General features: G+C 44.1%; 1 protein-coding gene across 1 annotated transcript in view; it reads right to left on the reverse strand.

Moving 5' to 3' along the window:
• The window catches only part of Herc2 (HECT and RLD domain containing E3 ubiquitin protein ligase 2), a 215642-nt gene that overhangs the window by 112000 nt on the left and 82413 nt on the right, over positions 1-21229 (reverse strand). The window contains exons 26-43 of the mRNA XM_004644472.2: positions 19865-20015; positions 16439-16653; positions 15962-16094; positions 15726-15853; positions 15342-15537; positions 14813-14946; positions 14103-14276; positions 13892-14028; positions 13494-13645; positions 12285-12476; positions 8084-8271; positions 7170-7362; positions 5291-5473; positions 2774-2955; positions 2161-2308; positions 1890-2086; positions 1098-1328; positions 274-412 (exon numbers count right to left, since the gene is read on the reverse strand). Coding sequence (XP_004644529.2) covers positions 274-412; positions 1098-1328; positions 1890-2086; positions 2161-2308; positions 2774-2955; positions 5291-5473; positions 7170-7362; positions 8084-8271; positions 12285-12476; positions 13494-13645; positions 13892-14028; positions 14103-14276; positions 14813-14946; positions 15342-15537; positions 15726-15853; positions 15962-16094; positions 16439-16653; positions 19865-20015 — 3073 coding nt within the window. The remainder of the gene's footprint in view (positions 1-273; positions 413-1097; positions 1329-1889; positions 2087-2160; positions 2309-2773; positions 2956-5290; positions 5474-7169; positions 7363-8083; positions 8272-12284; positions 12477-13493; positions 13646-13891; positions 14029-14102; positions 14277-14812; positions 14947-15341; positions 15538-15725; positions 15854-15961; positions 16095-16438; positions 16654-19864; positions 20016-21229) is intronic.

Consider the following 21229-nt stretch of genomic DNA (forward strand, 5'->3'; position numbering starts at 1 on the left):
CACACACACACACACACACACACACAAATAAATAAAATTAAAAATAAATAAATAAATAAAAATAAAAGCTTGCCCAGAACAAATGAGAGAAGGGTAAGCCTCAGATGAGCTCTCTGGATTAGGTTCCAAACACATCACAGACTGACTCAAAAACACTCTAATCACCACACACAGGTTATGTTCCAACTCAGTTCAACAAATGATGAAAAGCAAACACTGTCCAGATGTTGCTAGGTTAGGACTGCAGCTCTCCCCTCACCATCATGCACTGACCTGCAAAGGCCTGCTTAGGGGATTTCTTTATCTTGTGCTTTTGCAGTTTGCTTCCAGCAAGGTTCACCAACTGAGCCCAGACAGACAGCATGGGCTCTGTGAAGGGCAGGTTGGTCACACTGAAGGCCACAGCAGGGAGCTGCAGGGAGAACACAAAGCTGTCACAGCATGACCAGGGAGACTAAAATATGAAGCACTGAATCTTAACTCTGAAATACCACAGTACTCCCAGTCACTTCATGTCTGAGAACAACTGTAAAATACCACATTAGTGGCGAGATAAAGGCATGTATACAAAAATTTATCAACTTTTTCTTTACTAGTCAATAATTACATCAGCATGGTAGTCTGTCTCGTTAGGTATGTTCTACACATTTCAAATATTCTGTAATATATACTCCTATAACAACCCACAACAGGATTTTACAAAAAGATACAGTAAAACTGCTTCTGGGTTACATCAAAATAATTCAAATCACTCATCTTCCTTATGCATCCCTAACTCACAGCATCTGCTAAGTAAGTCTTTTCATGAATGTGAATAGAATCATTTTAAGGTTTTCAAAATTGAGCTTTTAATAAAAAGTTTAATAACTTCATTTTTAAAAATACTTAATACTGGCTTACAGAGTGCTGATGTCCTTTGATCTTTGAGGCTAAAAGACAACATGTGAACCACTGTCCTGCCTTCCCTGTGAGACAAGGAACACGGCCAACAGGCAGAAACAAGTAGCGTTCTGGAAGGCCACTGAGCAGCGCAGCTCTTTTCAGGTTCTATGGCAGAAGCCAGCTCTAGAACCAATGTCACTGCTCAGGCCACCTACTGGTTTCAGCTGATTCAGTGGGCAAACTCGGCACATTCGCATGTCAGAGAACTGCACGGTGATTCTGCCCTTCGGGGTGATGCGAGTCACGGTGCCCTCTCCAAACTCCTCATGCATGACCTGACCCCCAAGGCGCAGGCGACCATCGATGCCTCCAATCACAGCCAGGACTGCCATGAGGCCCCCCACTTCAGGGTTCTCAGAGTCAGGAAAGTAGTCCTCTAACTGGGCCTAGTGTAGACATCAAACAGTAAATTTAAAAAGGGATGCCCACAGAGCTGCCCCTCTTACAAATTCACAACAAAATGTAATCCTTGTCATTTCTTTAGGAAACAGACTCTCACTACGCTGCCCAAATTGGCCCTGTGCTCCTGGGCTCAGGTGATCCTCCTGTCTCCCAAGTAGCTGAGATTACAGATACAAGCTTCCAAATTAATTTTCATATTAATTTCTTCAATAATTATTTCCATTAAAAAGATTTTACATGTCCTTAAGTAAAATGCACAGTTTTTAGGTAGATAATTTGAAAGTCAAATTCACACTCCACAAATAATAACCAGGCCTCCTGGGTGTGGTGACATATGCCTAAAATCCTGCACTGAGAGGCTACGGTATGAAAACTGCAAGCTGGAGCCCAGACTGGGCAGCTCAGCAACTCAGTGAGACACTGTCTCAAAATCAAAACTACACAAGGTCTGAGGATGTTGCTTAGTGCAAGGCCAAAGGCCCTGATTCGATCCCCAGTACCACCCCCAGAAGAACGATTAAGTTCATTTGAAACTGTGCACGCACCCCCTCTGACAGCTTCCCCATGGAGCTGAGGGTGACAGAGCAGAGCTGGGAGTTGATGTACTTGTTGATGAGTCCGTTCCACTGCGCCAGCGAGTGCAGGGTGCGCAGCAGCGCCACCACCTCCTCAGCCAGCGTGCTGCTGTGTGTGGCAGTGAGAGAGGCCTGTGGCCGGGCCCGCCGCCGCCTCAGCGTTGACTCTGGGGACAAATCGGAGAAGTTGCACTGCGCACCACCCCTTACCAGGAGCCACAGTAAGAAGAAAGCCACCCACCTCTGAGTAATGGGATATCAGAAGGGCAAGTGGCAAGCAAACTGCCCAAGAAGCCAGCCAGCTTCTCAACGAGGCACTTCATGTCCCTTGCCCTGTCCATCTTATCCCATGATGGAAGGACCGCCTGCAGTAGGTGCACAGCTAAAATCTGGTCAAAGAGATGCGACATGCTTTAGAGAAAGTCATTACCTGACAGATTAAGTTTGCAGATTTTTCTTATCATTTTTCCCCATACCACAATTAATCATGTGAAATTGACATTTAATCAATTAATAAGAATCACCATTTTTTAAAGTGACATGATAAATGCATGTATTTAATTTAAACATAGTTTTTTTTTAATTAATTCTTCTGAACACTATCATACCACCCTGTTGGTGAGCCAGAGGAGAACACACGCAGAAGTGAATCACTTAGTAGGAAGGCAAGTGGACCAGCTGGTAACTACACAGTCACCACCACGAGCATTTCCCACTTTTCTGCAGGAGAGCAACTGCACACAACTTCTTGCTGTACCCTACGTTCACTCCTGAATAAAGGCACATGTTTCAAGGACTGGGAGTGCTGCTGTGTAGGTGCTGAGTGGACCAGGTGTCGCCTGGCTGCACATTACCTGTCTCTGCAGTGATGCTGCAGTGAAAGGCGCGTGCCCTTCCACAACCTTCATGAGCAGTGAGATCCACTGCGGGGAGCTGAGGGCCCCGCACACCTGCGGGGTAAGCGCGATGCTCCGCACGAATCCCAGCGTGCACCAGCTTCGGTGCTGCTCCCTGCACACCAGCCTGCTGGGAGAAGCTGCCAAGAAAAGACAAACCTGGTCGGCACCAAGCCCCGAGAAGTAATTGGGTGCATATAATCCTTACTTTTAATTAAGATATTATTTTTATTTTCAACATTAAGCTTCGTTACAAATTTACTGCAATGGGACATACACAGTGTGAAATTAGCAGGAGATGGCTTTTAAGCTGGCTCAGGAAATAATTACAGCATCTTTAAGCCTCTGAAGTACACACAGTAGCTCAAGCTCCATTACTGCCTCTCATGTACTTGTGGTCTCTAGGCAATACAAAAATGACCCGTAATTGGTACCTGGAATCAAACTTAGGAACTTGAGTCTGCCAGGAAGGTGCTGTTCACTGAGCTAAATCCCCAGCCCCCAGCTCTATTTTTTAAATCTCATGTGTTTTACATATCCCCATGATCTAAATTATGTTTCATCAACACTGTAAATTTCCATCCATGTTTGAGAACTCTGAACTGACACACCAAGTATGAGGTTTCTGTTGTTCACACAAAGTGATTCGGCAGGACTCGGGCCGCATCGGCCCCTCGCCCACTAATGGTCACTCAGGCTGCAGCCCCTCTCTCCCTCCCCAGGCCAAGAGGCCTGGCAGCCCTCCACACCCAGGCTCACGGCTCCAGCACAGGCACACACCCAGCCAGGCTGACCCACACAGTCGCCGAGACACACTCGTCACTCACGTGCCCTCGCTCCCGCCACACATTCCCAGAGCTCACTTACACGATAACTATTCAGACTAACACACAGACACCTATGCAGCTGCAGACATTCACCACCATGCAAACCCACTCACACACGGGAGCTCACAGTCTCACCTCACTCTTGCAATGCTATCATACACAGCCTCCTTCTTGCTCAGTGACACACTCCAATCATGCCATACCACTTCACACTTTCACACTGGAGCACAAACATAACATCTGTGTTGTCACACTGATACACGCATATTCCATGTACATAATCAAGACATTCACACAACTACACCCTCACTCACACGCACTAACCCGATACACGCTTACTTCTTTACACTTAGTCTTAATTACATTCCCACAGTAATTCAAACACCCTCAGTTATTCCTGCACACTCAGACAAATCTCACGCCCTCACAATCTCAAACCACCGTCACACACTCATACTCACACTTAACTGATACATGGACACAGGTGCACACTCACACACTGTAACACTTCAACTGACATGATTATATCCACAAGTGTGGACGCTCGCATACACCCATTCCCGTCTATAACAATCACACTGACATACTGAAACACACTCTCCTACTCCCCACAAACTCACCCACTGATCATCAGCATTGACATTTATAACACACTGATCTCTACGCACACAACACACTCACACAACATTAACACACATGCTCACACAACCATACGCACTTTGAATACACATGCCCACACTGACAGACACTCACACTTTCCTCAGATCCACCCTAGCACTCACCCGCACACCCTCAGATATATACGCACACAAACCCCACTTCTCCAATTCATATTCCCCATACCTACATCAAAAAAACACTCAGTACCTAATGGATTAAAGTACATGCCTCCCAAAACTGGCATTCACTCTGAATCTCAAGAGTATGACCTGTTTGGGACCTGAAGAAGTCACTAAGTGACATCATTTTGGATTAGGACGAACCCAAAATCCAATAAATGAGTCTCCATAAGCTCAAAAGACATAAAGAAACACAGAGGAGGCGGCCATGTGAAGGCAGATCAGGGACTGTAGTGATGCAACCACAGCCAGGAAGGTCAGCAGCCACCAGACAGTGGCAATGCGAGGAAGATCCGGGCCTGTAGCCTATGAAAAGAGCACAGCCCTGCTGGCAACTTGACTTGAGACTTCTGGGGTCCAGAATTCTAGGAGAACAAATCTGTCGCTTGAACCTGGAGTTGTAGACTGAACAGTGTCTTTGCAAAATTTGCATGTTGAAGCACTGACCCTCATACCTTAGAATGTGACCTTGCTTGGGAACAGGTTCACTGCAGATATAATTAGTCTGGCTGAGGCTAACTGGTATTGTTATAAAAAGTAAATGTGAACTAGGTACGGTGGCACAAGGCCAAAGACCTCCAACAAGCCACAAGTCATTAGGGGACAGGCCTGGCACAGTCCTCCCGCGGAGGCCATAGAGGAACCAGACACTCTGTTGCTTGCTATGTGGTTCACAGAGCTATTACAGCAGCCACGGAAACCTAATACCTACACCCACACTCACACCCACACGTGCCCAGATAAACACAAGTGTGGCCCATTCAAAGCCCCAACACCGACACTCCGGGCCCACAATTATTCATCCATACATGTCTTGTCCGTGGTTCCGCTTTCCACTAACATTCGCAGCAGCCCACACAGTGTCCTGGTGGCCTCGCTCTGCATGACTTCGGCATGCACGCCCACGGAGAGGCACAGGGCCTGCAGCAAGTTAATGGTGCTAGTGAGCATCACCGCCGTAGGGTGGGTGTTCTTTTCAGTCTGCTCAGCTTCTGAAAGAGACAATTGGAGTAAAAAGCTATATATGCCATGCAACCGGAAGGCAGCCTGCACATCACTTACAGGATCTAATGTCACATTCTTATGTTATTTTAAAGACTTCGATTTTTACAGTTTTAGGTTCATAGTGAAATAAAGCGTAAGCACACAGATTCTGCACCCTTCTTTTTCACTTTGGAAAGGGAAAACTTATCCAGAAAAGACAGAACTAAGGAAATCCTGGCTATCTCCCTGTTGTTAAGACACCAGAACTCCTCATGCTGTCCAGAGCAGTCCACATTCCTTGACTCAAATGACCCTTCCAGGTGCACAGTTACTCAGGTCATTTCTATTTCCATCTGGTTCCAAATAAAAATGAGATTTGGGGAAAAAAATTTTTTTAAATAATGTAAGCTTATACCTCGAAAGCACTGAAATGATTCCAAGGTTTCACTTCTTTAGAATAGCTTTCAACTGGCCATAGTGTTGCACGCTTGAAGTCCCAGTACTTTTGGAGCACAGGCAGAAGGACTCCAAGTTCAAGGCCAGCCTGAGCAACTTAACGAAACCTTGTCTCAAAACAAACGACCTGGAAGCTCAATGTCAAGGCCCCAGGGGCAACTTACGAGATGTCAAGCTGATTCTGAGGAGCAGACTCGGACACGGGTATGAGTAAATCACCTGTATCTGTGGGGCAGGGAGACCAGCGCTCGCATGTCCAGCATAACTGTCTGTGAGACAAGGAGGCCACCTTTCTGTCCCACAGCCAACATTGCCCAGGCATCAGCTCCTCAGTGAGGAAAGCTTCTAGGCAGAGCCAGGCTTAGAAGAGGTGAGCAGGCAGCAGAGGGGGCCGATACGAGACCACACACTGGAGGTCAGCACTGACAGGCCGGACAGCCAGACCCCATGCTGCAGACCACATGCTTTGCTCCTAAGGGTCCCCAAGGCAGCCATCTCGAGCCACCTCTGAGGGGGACACAGCCTCTCCCGCCCTCCATGCTACCACACTCTCCTGAGCATCTCTGCAGGTTTTATCTGCTCCACATAACAGCAGTCTCGCAAGCCTAGTGGCACTCAGTTAATACCGGACAGAGAGCCCCACAAGATAGCTCTGGCCTCTCGGATACGCTGAGGCCAGCAGAATGCCACTTCATCCACATACTCATTTCACCGTGGAGTCTCTCACACACGTTTAAGACATGTCATGAAGCCCTCCTCTTACAACCTTGGCTTTTCTTAGGCCAGGTCAGACTTTCTGGGTCCACCTCTTAATCCTCCCTTGTTTCCTAAGGTTGACTCCACACTATGTTTAACATCCTAACAGGAGACAAAGGAATGCAAGCGGTCCAGCCCTGCAGGCTTCAAAACTGGTGGAGAAGGAGGCATGCTGCATGCATCCACTAGGGCTGGCTCCCTCAGCAAGGGGCGCAGCACCAACCACACAAACACCCACAGTGAGGCAGCACTTCTGTCTTCCCATTTTGCTCCCAAAGGCAGAGTGGGAATGTTGAACAGTATATTTGGGAAGTCAGTTCAGTGGGGTTGAAGGTCCCCAAAGCCACTCTGCACCAGCACAGGAATCAGCTGGCACATATTTAACCTGCAGACCAGAGATTACAGAGCCTGCAGATCACACCGGACCAGAGAAGGAGTCCACCAGCCTTGAGTCACTCACCAGACTGCCGTGACTTAGATGCCCTCACTCACCAGAGTCATCCTCTGTGTCCGAGTCTTCTGCCAAGGGCTGCGCAGAAGCAGGCAGCTCTGCCAGTTTGAGGTCATACTTTCCTTCTTTGCCCATCCTGTATGAGTTGGTGCTACCTGTGTCCCACTGGACCCTAATCCACCCATCTTCTCCGAGCTCACCGATCACACGGCCCAAGCCTGGGGGAGGCCCATCCTGCAAAAGCCAAAATAAAGCCTAGTGAAGAGGGGTGTGTCCTACCCATGCCCACCATGATCCAGCCACCAGAGATGTGTGCACAGACTCTTCCACACTAAGAGTAGCCCCTTAGCCCATGCTAAGATGTAGCCTCCCTGGCAGGGGCTACATCACAGTACACAGACTTCACAAGTACAGATAGGCCCAAACCTATGTGCAAAATGTCAGGCTCTGATCACTCTCACTCCAGCTCCCATTTGGAAGGCAGGAAGCTATTTATAGGATGCTGCTACTGTCCTCAAACACCCTAATTCCTCTAAACACTGTGACAAAACCCCTTAACAGTGACATAACCATGGCAAGTTGACCACTGGCCCCACTGAGCTCACGCCATGGTGCCTTTGTCTGCAGCCAAGTGACAGATTTGCAAGCAACATACTCTGAGGGAAGGGGTGGTCCCCACCCAGCAGCACACCCTTGCTCACTCCCACTCTAGTTCCACCTCCACACCACACTGAGCCACAGGCCACTCCTCCTCGACCTGACTCTCATTGAGGCCCTCTGTAGTAGGCTCTGCTTCTAACCAGCTACTCATGAACCTAGAACTTAATCACCTACCAACTATATGGGTCCTGAGTTAAGAGAAGTTAACAATTCCAATTTTCCCTAATATCACATAAATCAAGCTGTGTTGAACATGAGCAGCGTGTGGTTAATGTAGTAAATCAAATCTGAGTACCTGATCACCCCATTTCCAATCCACCCCTCTCATGACCCTAGTTCCAATCTTCATCATGGCGGCCAGCTCTGGCCCTGCAACAGGGAGTTGTACCGGAGCAGTTTCCTTCCTGGTTTCCTCCAAAACCGTAGCAGAGGCTCCTCGGGCAGATGCACTCATATCTTCCTCTATGTTGTCACTGCTAGGACCTGTCAGAGCACCAAAACAACAGCTAAGCCAGAAGTAGCCATGGTGCACTACTCATAGCACATACACACAAGCCAAGAAGTACTTCTACCACTGTATACGCCACATACTGTGGAAAATTTATTCATTATATCTAAGACTTAGGAAGAGAACAGGGAGGACAAAACATATAAATACATTCAGAAGATGAAAAGACACAAAAGCTCCCAGGAAAGATATTTATTCTACTTCTTGGAATTACAGCTCTCAAGTGAGCAAGCTAATTCTAGGTTAGACACACATCACATCTGTTACAAGATCAAAGCACAGACAGCCATCTAAACACGTAACAGGCTCTCCCTTTGCACAGGAAACAGCTCCCAGAGCAGGCTGAAGACACAGCCTGCCAGCTGCTAGAGGGCCAGCCCCGGCCGGCTCTAGGAACGTGGGCCTCAGGAAGGCTCCTTTGGTCCCCGCATGGTGAGCACCACTCCCGATGCTGAACTGTCTGTGCGGTGTGGTCCACACTGAAACCTAGCTTCCTCAGTGGGCTTGCACCCGGCACGTGCCGGGCAGGGCGTGGCTGGTCCTTAGCCCAGTTAGGACCACAGCATCAAGCACTGGTAAGCTTCCCATAAAGCGCTTCTCGAGCGTCATTACACCACAGCACTACGGAAATGGAGTGTGTCTTGTGTGACTACAACCAGGAGAGGACTCTGGACTTTACCTAGTGCCACTCAGTTAATAAACTGTAGCACCAACTGTCTGTGAGCTCTCTCAGTAGATCACCAAGCCAACCAGGCCTCAGAAACCTCAGAGACAGAGGCAGCAGGGGAATGATTCTCTAGAATGACCCCAAACAGACACTGCAAAACCAGTTTAGTAACTGAAGGAGGAGGGCAGGGCAGGACACTTGGTGCTTGGATGATGGCTCTGAGGTTACACACAATACGAATGGAACTGAGTTGCTATCAGTTCAAAGTAAAATGTATCAATGGATTTGAAATAGTAAAATCTAACTCAGGCGACACAAGTTGCTGGATGCTCTGGCTATTTTTGGCTTCAGTGGCAAAACGAAGGGGTACAAAGTATAATACTCTTACTCCTTCTTGTCGCTCTTGTCATGTGCTTGTTTGTGCATTTACTCCTCTAGGTAGGAAGAAATGAGAACAGAGTTCTCAAAGTGGGCTTTAGTAGGCCAAAAATGTAAAACATTTGTTTTCTCTTCAAGAGACTTAAAAAAGGTTAACCAATTTCCAGAACTGGAGAAAAACTTTAGGAAGGAAACAGATTTTACAGTGGCTGCTGCTTTGGCCGAGGGCCCCCAGCACAGAACAAGACCAACAGTCCTGGGAGCCGGGGAGATGGCTCAGTGAAATAAGCGCTTCCCTAGCAAGCTCAAGGGTCTGAGTTCAATGCCCGGTTCCGGAAAAAACAAAAAAGACCAACAGTCCAACTAGACTCTCACAGGTGGACCATTAACCCTGTAAGTGCTGAGTACTAACCAAAGCTTAGATAGCTTTGTAACAAGAATATCTTCTTTTCAAGATAGTCTATCTGGATATACACATAACGCGTTATATACTTGTAATCTCTCAAGTGATAGGTCATTCTGATCAGGGCAAATTGCAAACATAGACATATCTTCACGAGAAACAATTCTCTGCTTTCGGTATCCTGTACGCTAGCTGACATTCATACTCATGAGTTAGCAGGCCACAAGTCACTAACTTACCAAACTACAACAAATGAATGATTTGTGCTATGACTTCCACTTATAGGTGCCTCTTCAAAAGAGACAACATAAAAACAGGCGGTTTCTAGAAAACACATTTTTGTCATTTTTAAAGTAATTCTTAGTTGTGAATCAGGCCTTAAGATATCAGATATATGACTCTTGAAGGCTGAATGTCCTCCAGCCTGATGCAGTTTTAAAGGGGTCAAAGTGGACTCTATGATTTTACAAAAGCAAGAGAAAACCTTGCTTGTTCAGTGGAACCTAGGACCCCTGCACGTATAGTGTCTGGTTTTTAGCCAAAAAGCAACACTGTAAGCCAAAGAAATCTAACAAACACATAAAACATTACCCAAAACAACAGAACAAACAATTCTCCTCAAATAAACAGACCACGTTGGATCATAAGCAAGATAATATAAAGAAAATCATAAAATTTACTTTCTCCAACAAAAATGAGATTAGAAATAACAGAAGGAATGTTCACAAGTATATAGCAATTAACCCAAACACACTTAAAACTACCAGTGAATCAAGAGAACAGTAAGGGAAGTTAGAAAATACTTTGATGTGTGAAAACACAGTATCTCAAAACTTACATACTGCAGCAAAAAAAGTTCCAGAAGAAACATTTATACTTAGAAAAACACGTACTAAATCAGTAACACTACAACTAGAGAAACAAAAACAGAAATGGCATACCCTAAGGTAGGAAAAATGAAATTAGATCAAAGATAAACAAAATATAGAACAGAAAAACAATAGAAGCAAGAAAAATCAGAAGTTGGGGGCCAGGATATAGCTCAGCGTCATAAGCACCTGCCCGGTAAGCGCAAGGTTCCAAAATCAATTGTTAAAAAAAAAAAAAAAAAAAAACAACAACAACAACAATGGATGTGTACCAGCCAGACAAGTAGAACATTTCCCTCTACAATCTTTCAAACCACTAAGAAGATCAGCCGTTGGTTTTTAAAAACAAAGCCAAACAAGTTTGATATATATCAATTGAGAAAAAAAAGACAAGATGCAAATAACTAGAATCAGAATTGTAAGTAGGGCAATTAATATTAACACATAAGTAAAAGATTATAAAAGAATACTGTGAGCAACTGTGCAACAACAAATCAGATTACCTACAGGATAAAACCTCAGAAATACACACACTCCCTGAAAGAGAAATAGAAAAACTAAGTGCACTGAAAGCAGCAGACTGAATCAGTGTTCAAGAAGCTCTCACCAGAAAAGCTCAGCTCCACATGACTTAACAGGTGAACTTAAAGAATTAACAGCAATCTTCAAACCCTTAAAACAGATCATTAGGAAGACCTAATTACCTGTGAGGCCAATATTTTTCCGGTAACAATAAAAATATAAGTTAATATTTATCAAGGTGGCAATAATCCTCAAAGCAACCTACAGGTTCAATACATCCTTCAGCAAAAGTGATCCAAAATAGTAAAAATACTACGAAGAGAGGAAAACCAAAGCTGAAAGACTTAACATTTCTCATTTTTGCACTACATTTTTGTACTACAAAGCTACAACATTCAAAACAGTGTGGTACTGACACAATGACAGACGCACAGAACAGAATGAAATTCAGAGTCCAGAAAGAAGTATCAATGGACAACTGAATACCAAGACCTTGGACAAAACAACAGTCTTCTCATCAAACAGTACTAAAACAAATGAAAAACAATGACAACAAAAAAATGTTAGACTCTTACTTCACAATGTATAAAGTATATTTATATAAAAATAGACCAAAGATCTAAACATAAGATCTAAAACCATAAAACTTAACAGAAAAAAAACAGAGGGATAATTTTCACCCGCCTTAGACTTGGTAATGATTCTTGAATATGATACAAAAAGCACAATTAACAAAAGAGGGGCCGGGGAGATAGCTCAGTAGAATAAGTGCTTGCCTGGCAAGCCCAAGAACCTGAGTTCAATCCCCGGTTCCGCAAAAAACCCATGGAACAGAAAGAAATATTTTCTTGTTTTTGCTTTTTAAAAAAAATATTTTTAGTACAAGGTTTACAGGGTCTTACTACACAGATCAGACTTGGGATCCTCCTGTTTCAGCCTCCCAAGCACTGGGATTACAGGCACGCACCATCATGCACATTCTCAATCACTGTCTCAGCGCGCCTCAAGGGCGGGGCCAGCACGGCATGCTATTTAAACAGCTTAAAAGGTGGCTTTTATGTTATTTGTATGCTACCATCAAACTCTATTATGAAAGAGGGAAATCAAGGCAAAATCAGACATTTTCGTACTAAAATGAGCGTAACCCACCAATCAGCCGCAGTGTGGTCTGTGTGAGGGCCAGTGTGCCAGAGTTGAGCAGAAGGTCGAGGTTGTTTGCGCCATGCTGCAAGGTGAGCATGCTGAGCATCACCAGGAGAAAGCGAGCTTGTGGAATCGTCCCCAGGCTTGGTCCCGACGAGTTCCCATTGGTAATAGTTTGCAGGGGAACAGGCTGAATACCTAACACGCATTGGCACACACTTGTATGTTACATTTTTTGTTTATGGATAATACAAGAATATACTTAATACAGAAGACACTGGACTTTGGATTTTGTTCTTGCTTGGTTTTTCATCTCTGCTTTTTAGTGGGTTTCAATAAACTATGAACGTAGGAAGCCCTGTCTTGCTTTCCAAAGGTCTTACCACTTGCACTTCACAGAGAGCTATCTTCTGTCTTTGGGACCTCCTTTCTCTTCCATGATGCTACAATCTACTTTTCTACCACAAAACCAATGCTAGCATTTCTCTGTAGATGCTAAAATTATCCAGGAAATTCGTTGTTTGGTTGTTTGCAGTATTGAGGATTGAGATCAGAGCTGAGCTACATCTCCACCACTTTTTTTTTTTTTTTAATACAGGAGTTTCAAAACTGCCCAGTCTAGGTTGGAACTTGCAGTCCTCCTGCCCCAGCCTCCCAGGATGCTGGGATTATAAGCATGCATCTCAATATCCAACCATTTTTTTAAAAAAATTTTTTAGAAAGAGTCTAAGATACCCAGGCTAGGCTCCAATGTCCCCAGAGTGCTGGGAGTATAGGTATGCACATCCACAGCCAGCCTTACTGAAAATTACTGAGGTAAGGCCTGTGTTGTTAAGCTACCCACGCTGGCCTCAAAAGTTCTCCTACCTCAGCATCCCAGAGTGTTAGGATTATAGGCATGCACCACCATACCAGGCTGGAAGTAAGTATTAATACAGGACACTTACACCTTGGAGTATTACAGTATCAGTGACACTCATAAATATATAAACTTTTATATTAGAAGTTCAAGATTGTGTCTTTTGCCAATTTTTGAAAGTTCTATTTAAAATAAGAGACGGCTAAAAACAGTTCAGATTATCAATATAATATGTAAGTGTTCAAAAGCAAAAACTGGCAATTCCAAGGTTCTATGACCTATAATTAAGGCCTAACTATAAAACAAGGCTGAGGCACCAGAAGACCCTTTCAACATTGGGATTTCTTTTAACTTACCAAGTTCTTTAAATTTGGCATTTGCATCCATCAAGACATTTCGAATATTCTGAACAGCCCAAGCACACAACTTTCCAAAAGTTACTTCTAGCAGCATCCGATTAAAGGGCGGGATCAAATCAACACCCTTTAAGCAATCAGTAAGAGGCGCCCTTTCAAACAAAGACAAATAATTACAGTGAGAGCGCTGCCAGAGTTTCTACCTTTTGAGAAAGACATCACTATACTAAGACCCCAGCCAGGTCTCTAACTCCTGGACCCATGTGGCTCCCCACAACTCAGCTTCCCAAGTAGCTAGGTCTACAAGTGCACACCAACATTACCAGCTACCAGATTTCTAATTTCAATAGAACAATGCCACACTCCATAGATTCCCATAACTATGAAAAAAAATTTACCCTATATCGATTCCCTCAGGAATAAGTCTTTGCCATCCACAAAACATCGCATACTGCACAGACGGAAGTAAGAAACTTTTGGCTGCCAGTTTCAAAATTGTATCTATGCCTTCCAGACGAACCTCTGCTCTCTCCAGCTGAAAAGTATCAATTCATATACTTCAGTGTTGGGTACATTACACAACACAGAGCATTCCCCATAAGACTTTACCTGTTTTAGTAGGCATTTTCTCATTTTTTCTACATCCACTGGTTCTTCTTTAAGGGCAAACTCAGCAATTGTACTGTGGAGTGCAGACTGTGGATAAAGGCCTTGCACATTCTGCTTCAACCACTTGTACTTGTGAACCCCTGTAACTGTACTCAACAGGGGCTGCCATTTATCCTAACAAACAGAAGCAATTTTCACCATTAGTTTACCCTAAGAACATGTATTCTAATATAGTTACTTGAATATTAAATAATGCAAATAGATTTAAATTGGTAGGATATTTTAAATATACTAACATACAGTTACAAATTATGCTACAAAATACGCTTTTAAATGTATCTATAATCTCTACATTAACACCCTTTAAAATAGACTAACTTGGCACATCAAGCTAAATTATCTTTCATAGGAACAGTCTCAGAGACCACCAATACAGTTCTGGAACAAAGGATACCTTCAATGAATGACTAGTGAAGATACACTGATGCAATGAAGTACCAAAAATAAAAAGCACACCTTTCTCCAGCTATTGCTCTAACCAGAAACTATTAGTCAAGTTCACTAAGCATCACTGGGAATATACTTTTAATAAAAAACTACCACACTCACTACCCTGCAGGGGCTTGGCACAAAGGTACCATTTCCTAGATCCCTTTGTTATGTGCGGTGTTTCTACGCCACCAATCACAGAACCACCAAAACCGTCTTACCTTAGGAGACTTAATTGCTACAGGTCTTTTGTCCACATTTATTGGACTATGAGCCAAAATACAAGCTTCCTCTAAATCACTGTCTTCATTTCCAATTTTTTCTTCATCATCAGCAGACTCTGGCTTCTTGGGAACTAAGTTTGAAAAAAAACATTGATTATAAAAGTAATTTTGATGATAACTAGGAAATACTTAAAATTTTGAAATCCAAAAATTTCTTTACAATAGTAGCATTAAATCATAAGGTTAAATGTTCCAATATACATATAAAAAAGAAAACTTTCCTTTCCCCACTGATTTAGTGACGTTTATAGTATTACTTTTTGTAGAACTAATATACTAGTTACTAAATCATAACACATTCAGTATCAAATTGCATCTTTGTCTGATCTCTTAGGAAAATAAGCAGGCCTCCTTACCACACCTAAACACTGTCGCCGACATGGAACTGCCCCACACAGTGTACAACAGCAAAGAGCTTCCCTCTGGAATCACACAGTGAACCATACAGACCTTCTGACATTTTTACCTCTGTTTCTCCTCCGTTCTCGAATTATCTTCTGAGCTATCCTCCTCCAACGGGGCAAAGAACTTAAGAGCTTAAATTTAGACATTATAGAGAGGTCATTGCAAACAGCAGGTCTCAGTTCGTTAAAGAGGAACCGCAAACGTTCAATGACGGGAGCACAGACCTCCTTATAAGAACGGCCTTGTTCCTGATGAGTCTACAAAGTTAATAGGAAAAGACAAATAAACAACAAATAGTCTGGGGGTCGGGGAGATGGCTCAGTAAAATAAGTGCTTGCCTGGCAAGCACAAGGGCCTGAGTTCAATCCCTGGTTCTGCAAAAAAAAAAAAAAAAAAAAAGTCTGGCAACTGTATCCGTACCACAGAAGAATTAAACTCTATCTACCTTAATGAGTGAACATTTTGCTTGGTAGACAACTCGACAAACATCCACCACTGCTTTAGGCAATGTTCGGTGCTTTACTTGCTCAATACCAAGCGCACCTGTGTGAACTAAAGACAACGCCACATGACCTGTAAAAAACATTTTAAAAAGAAGGGTAAAGTAGGAATGAATACGCACTGCATGTCAGCTGAAAGATTTATGATATCACTGAAACACACGTGTTTCAAGCTTCATACCTAAGTCTTCATGCTTTAAGAGGCAGCATAAGAGCAAACGGCCAACCTCCTCCACCGGATGCTCAGGAGGGAGGGTGATGGGTGTGGTCAAGTGGCACTGCCTACAGTACCTTTCAATTTGACACAGGAAGTCCTGCAACAGAATGCCAGGAGGTTAACTTCACAGCCATCCAGGGAATACTCACAAATCCTAAAGTGCCACAGCTCACTTGTAATCAACAAACTTCTAAAACTTCACTGGTATATGAAACAGAATCATCTGCTCACCTCCAAATATGCATAATCAAAGTCTGTGCTATATTTTCGAAAGCATGACAATATTCCCATGTCAAAGTCCTCAGACAGGGCCAGGAATATAGCTCAGTGGCACAACACCTGCCTGGCAAGTGCAAGGTCCTGAGTTTGATTCCCAGTACCAAAATAAAAGTCCTCAGAGACTAAAATACTAGGTTAGGAATGGGAGAAAGCCTGGCTCACTTTCACATTGTGATCCTGAATGTTATTGTCAGCAATGGCTTGAAGGAATGCCTGGGAATGGTCACCCAAGGCCCGTCTGTGAGAGCAAAGTCGGGATTTGCTGGCAGGAGTGCCCCCAGGAGAGCTACAGTGGTCTTCATCTTTCTCCTCATTGTAGCTGTAGTGGATCTGGCTGGTCTGCAGACCTCCAGAGAAAATGGACAACTGAAGCCACTCTAATAAAAGCAAAGTAAACATTAAAGAGAAACTTGAGTATATACACTTCACAATAAATACAAAAGACCATGAACTAAATACACTGGTTTTTGTTTGTTTTTTGGTGCCGAGGATCGAACCCAGGGCTTCCAGCTTACTAGGCAAGCATTCTACCACTGAGTCAAATCCCCAGCCCTGGTTTTTTTTGTTGGTTTTTTTTTTTTTTAATCTAATTTAAAAGGTGTAATTCAACATGATTCAAAGGAAACAGGCCCATGTGACATATTTACACAGGCTGGTTTATAACGCCTTCATCTACATGAGTACATGCAGCACTTCTCAACTACTTGATATACTTTAAACACAGCATCAGGACTCAGAGCAGTGATTCCAGCCCAACACTCACTGCATACCTGTTCTTTGTCTAGTTCGTACACCATGTGCAACAGAACAGATGTGGTCTGTGTGCGTTCCCAGGAGCGCATGGGTAGGGAGCTTAGTCCGCAATGTGATGATGTGCACAGGTGAAGACAGGACAAGAGGGAGCGCTCAGTGAGAAGGAACTGACAGGACCCTCCTTGGTTCTTGAGAGCAAGTTGTAAAAAGCTAGAGCCAAGCTCTACATCTCTCTGATTTTTTGTCTCACCCATGTGCTCCACCATGATGGCATTCACCACAAAGCAACAAGGCTGATGACCATTTGTTCAGATTTTCCATCTGCAAAACTGTGAGCAAAATAAGCCTCTTGGGCCGGGGAGATGCCTCAGTAGAATAAGTGCTTGCCTGGCAAGTGAAAGGGTCTGAGTTTAATCCCCGGTTCCACCAAAAAAAAAAAAAAAAAAAAAAATTTAACCTTTCAAAATAAGCCTCTTTCCTTTGTAAGTTATTCGGCCCAAAGAATTTTGTTATGACAACAAAAATCAAAAGAATAAAACCATGGGAAGACTGTACATTCTCACAGGGAAAACAACATTCAATTTCACCAGAACAATGTAGTCCACAGAGGACTAGAGGTTGCAGGGCCCAAAACATGGAGACTCCACTGTGATATGGCCCCAACACAAAACAACAACACCAAATGCTACACATGCATCAAGGGGACAGCATGCCTGAAGGGTTTCTACAGAGAACCTCCTCAGGGTACGCTGCATATTCCTACACTATTCATGGAGTAACAAGAAAGAGAATTTTTAACAAGAAACATATAATCTTTAAAAAGAAAAGATCACAAGGGCCAACCAAATAGCTCAGCATATTAAAGTGCCTGCAAGCAGGCACAGGGGCCAGGGGTTTGATCCCTGGGCCTCCTGAGCTGGCCCTGCCCCTGGGACGCGCAGAGATGGCAACTGAGACTGGGTGTAGTAGCATGCCTGTAATCCCAGCTCTTGGGAGGCTGTAAACAGGCAGATCACTATGAGTCTGATCTAGTAGTGAGACCCTGAACACCCTGTAGACCCTTCCCTATCATGGCTGGTGAAATAGCTTAGCAGACTAAGCACCTGCTTAGGCAAGCACAGGGACCGAGGCACAATCCCCAGCACCACAAGCTGTGCCGGCCTCACACCTATAATCCTAGCACTGGGGAGGCTGAAAATAGGAGATCTGCTACAAGTCCAAGCTACAGAGTGAGACCTTGTACCAAAAGCATTAAAAAAATAAAACAGAAAGATCACAGAGATGGAGACCCAACAGACTAGAAAGGAGACCTACATAGGACAGGAGATATAGGATCAGCTAGGTCTGACGTCAGCAAGCCTTCCAAGCCAGGTGTGTAGGTGCGTGCCTGTAATCTAGTCAGGACCTGAGGCAGAGGGGAGCAGCCCTAGGCCAGTAACCACTACTGGGACTCGGGGGAGGAACGTGGCCTAGTGACAGAGCACTGCCCTTCTCACTGCATTGGAGTCTCCCACAGCCACATCCTCATATTAAAGAAACTCATCCTCCTCCCCAAGACAGTACAGAAGAAAGTAACTGCTTCGGGGGCTCTCCTTCACATGAGCCCATCCTCACCCATCCTTCCCCAGCATCCACCCTGAAAGGAGCTGGAGACCCAGGGACCACTGCAGCTTGTGGTTCTGTACACAAGGCCCCATGCCAGTCCCAACACTACCTTCTCTGCCTAGCTGTCTCCCCCAGAGCTACCTCTAGCTGCCCTTATCTATCACCCGTATCTTGATCTGCTTCATGTGCTGGCTCATCATCACATACGCAGCCAAGATGGCAGCCTGTCTTATCCGTCTGTGTGCCCTGCACAAGCAACTAATTGCTCAGTCAACACCTGATGGGTAGACAGATGCACACACAGATGAGAACAGCAGAGGTACAGCTAAACTCATTTTACAGAATACAGAGAAATGTCATTACTAATACAGTTACAAAGGCTGCCCCCCAATATGTACCTAATCTTAGTCTGGTAAAAACATACTCTTCAAGGGACCAGGGAGATAGCTCAGTAGAATGAGAGCTTGCCTGGTAAAGGCAAGGGCTTGAGTTCAACCCCTGGTTCTGCAAAAAAAAAAAAAAAAAAAAAAAATACACATATTAGAACTTGTACAGAAATAACAACCAAGGGCTGAGGATTCAGCTCAGTGGCACAGCCCCTGCCTAGCAAGCAAGAGGTCATGAGTCCAGGGATATTAAAAAAAAAAACACAAGGGGGAGCTGGCAAGATAGCTCAGCAGACTAAGCGCCTGCTTAGGCAAGCACAGGGACCGGGTTATGATCCCCACTGAGCCAGCGACCAAGTCCAGGAATGGTGGCACACACCTATAATCCCAGTGCCAGGGAAGCTGAAAACAGAAGGATCACTACAAGTCTGCGCTGCATAGTGAGATCCTGTACACACACACACACACAGAAAGACAGACAGACAGACAGACAGAGACAGAGAGACAGAGACAGAGAAGCAATCCACATTTTACGTGGTTTGTAAATCCACATTTACTGGGCACAAAGGGAGATAACACACATCCTGGCCCATCTGCTGGAAGGCAGAGTATGAGGCTACAGGCAAACATCCCTGAACAACACAGCTCCCTTGCAGCCAAGAAGCATGAGGCAGATGAGCACCGTCCACAGCTATTTCAAATCAGCTGAATTTCACCACCCTTGTTTATTTTCATCAGCAACAACTGTGCTGAGTCTTCTTCCTCTCCTACTCTTAAGGACACCTGCAGCTCAACCAAATAAAGTAATATGTTAATCGGTCAGCAGAAAACAAACTTTTCTTACTGGCGCATTCAATCTCGACAGGAGACAGCGGTGTGCTCACTGCTAAATAGGAAGCATGGAGTCCGAGAAGCAGGCCCAGATTCCTCTCTGTGTCTATCAGAGGTGAAGACAGACTTCCCAGGTCTGGTATGGTAACAACTTCTTGGTCAGGCTGGAAAATCAAGTTTGTATCAGTCTGAGAAAAAGTTTAATCAAAAACACAACACGGAAAAAACCCAGAAGCACACACTTAAGATGTAGTACTGCCCCAATCAGGACAAGTGAGTGTCCTGGACACCCTATTCCTACATGCTGTAGTGAGTTTATACCACTGCCGAAAGAACAGTTGTCATTACATAAGCCCTACAAGCCCTAGAAAGCAGGCAGCAGAGACACAGCACAAACACCAACACACAGATAATAACAGCTACAATACTCCCTAGGGAATCAAACAGTTCTCAAAATGATTATATACATAATGTTTTAGAAGATACAATGAATGATACGGGGCTGGAGAGATGGCTCAGGGGTCTAAAGCACCTACTTGGAACAAGCTTAGCAAAGCACAGAGACCGTGGTTCAATCCCCCAGCACCACATGCCAGCCAGCCCCGCCCCCTGGTGGGTTGAGCTGGCCACACACACACACACACACACACAAATAAATAAAATTAAAAAAAAAAAAAGAAGATACAATGAATGGCACATACAAAAAAGCAGTGACAACATAAAATGTGACAAGCACTGCTGTAGAGCAGTGAACTATTACCACACACACCAAGAAATTAATTCTAATAAAAACAAATTCATAAGAAAGAAAAACCTAAGAGTTTTCAGTAATGTTAAACTTTTCCAGTCACATCTGACAATTTACAAAGTAGATTTTCCTCTTGGTAAAATGTCTTAAATACTACAGTATAGCATTTACTGAATTTTATTACCTCTGAATATCTGGAAAGTCAATTCAAATACAATAAAGTCCAATGCCCATGAAAATATATTTAAAAAATGTATTTTTATATAAGAATTACACTTCAACACAGTTCCCCAAAACTACATACTCAATACACTAAGCCACCCTTAAGTTTCTATAAGCTTACAATAAAATGACAAAAGACCACAGTTTAACATCCTGTTTTTGTGTATATAGATTTGCATAGCCTTTTTCAAAAATTTAAAGACCAGAACATCATAAATCTTAACATGAAAAAATATAATCTGGGGGCTGGAGAGATGGCTCAGTGGTCTAAAGCACCTACTTGAAACAAGCTTGGCAAAGCAGAGGGACCACGGTTCGATCCCCAGCACCACATGCCAGCCAGACCCGCCCCCTGGTGGGCTGAGCTGGCCACACACACACACAATAAATAAATGTAATAAATAAAAA

This window comes from Octodon degus, unplaced genomic scaffold (genome assembly GCF_000260255.1).
Source record: "Octodon degus isolate 3935 unplaced genomic scaffold, OctDeg1.0 scaffold00199, whole genome shotgun sequence".
Lineage (NCBI taxonomy): Eukaryota > Metazoa > Chordata > Mammalia > Rodentia > Octodontidae > Octodon > Octodon degus.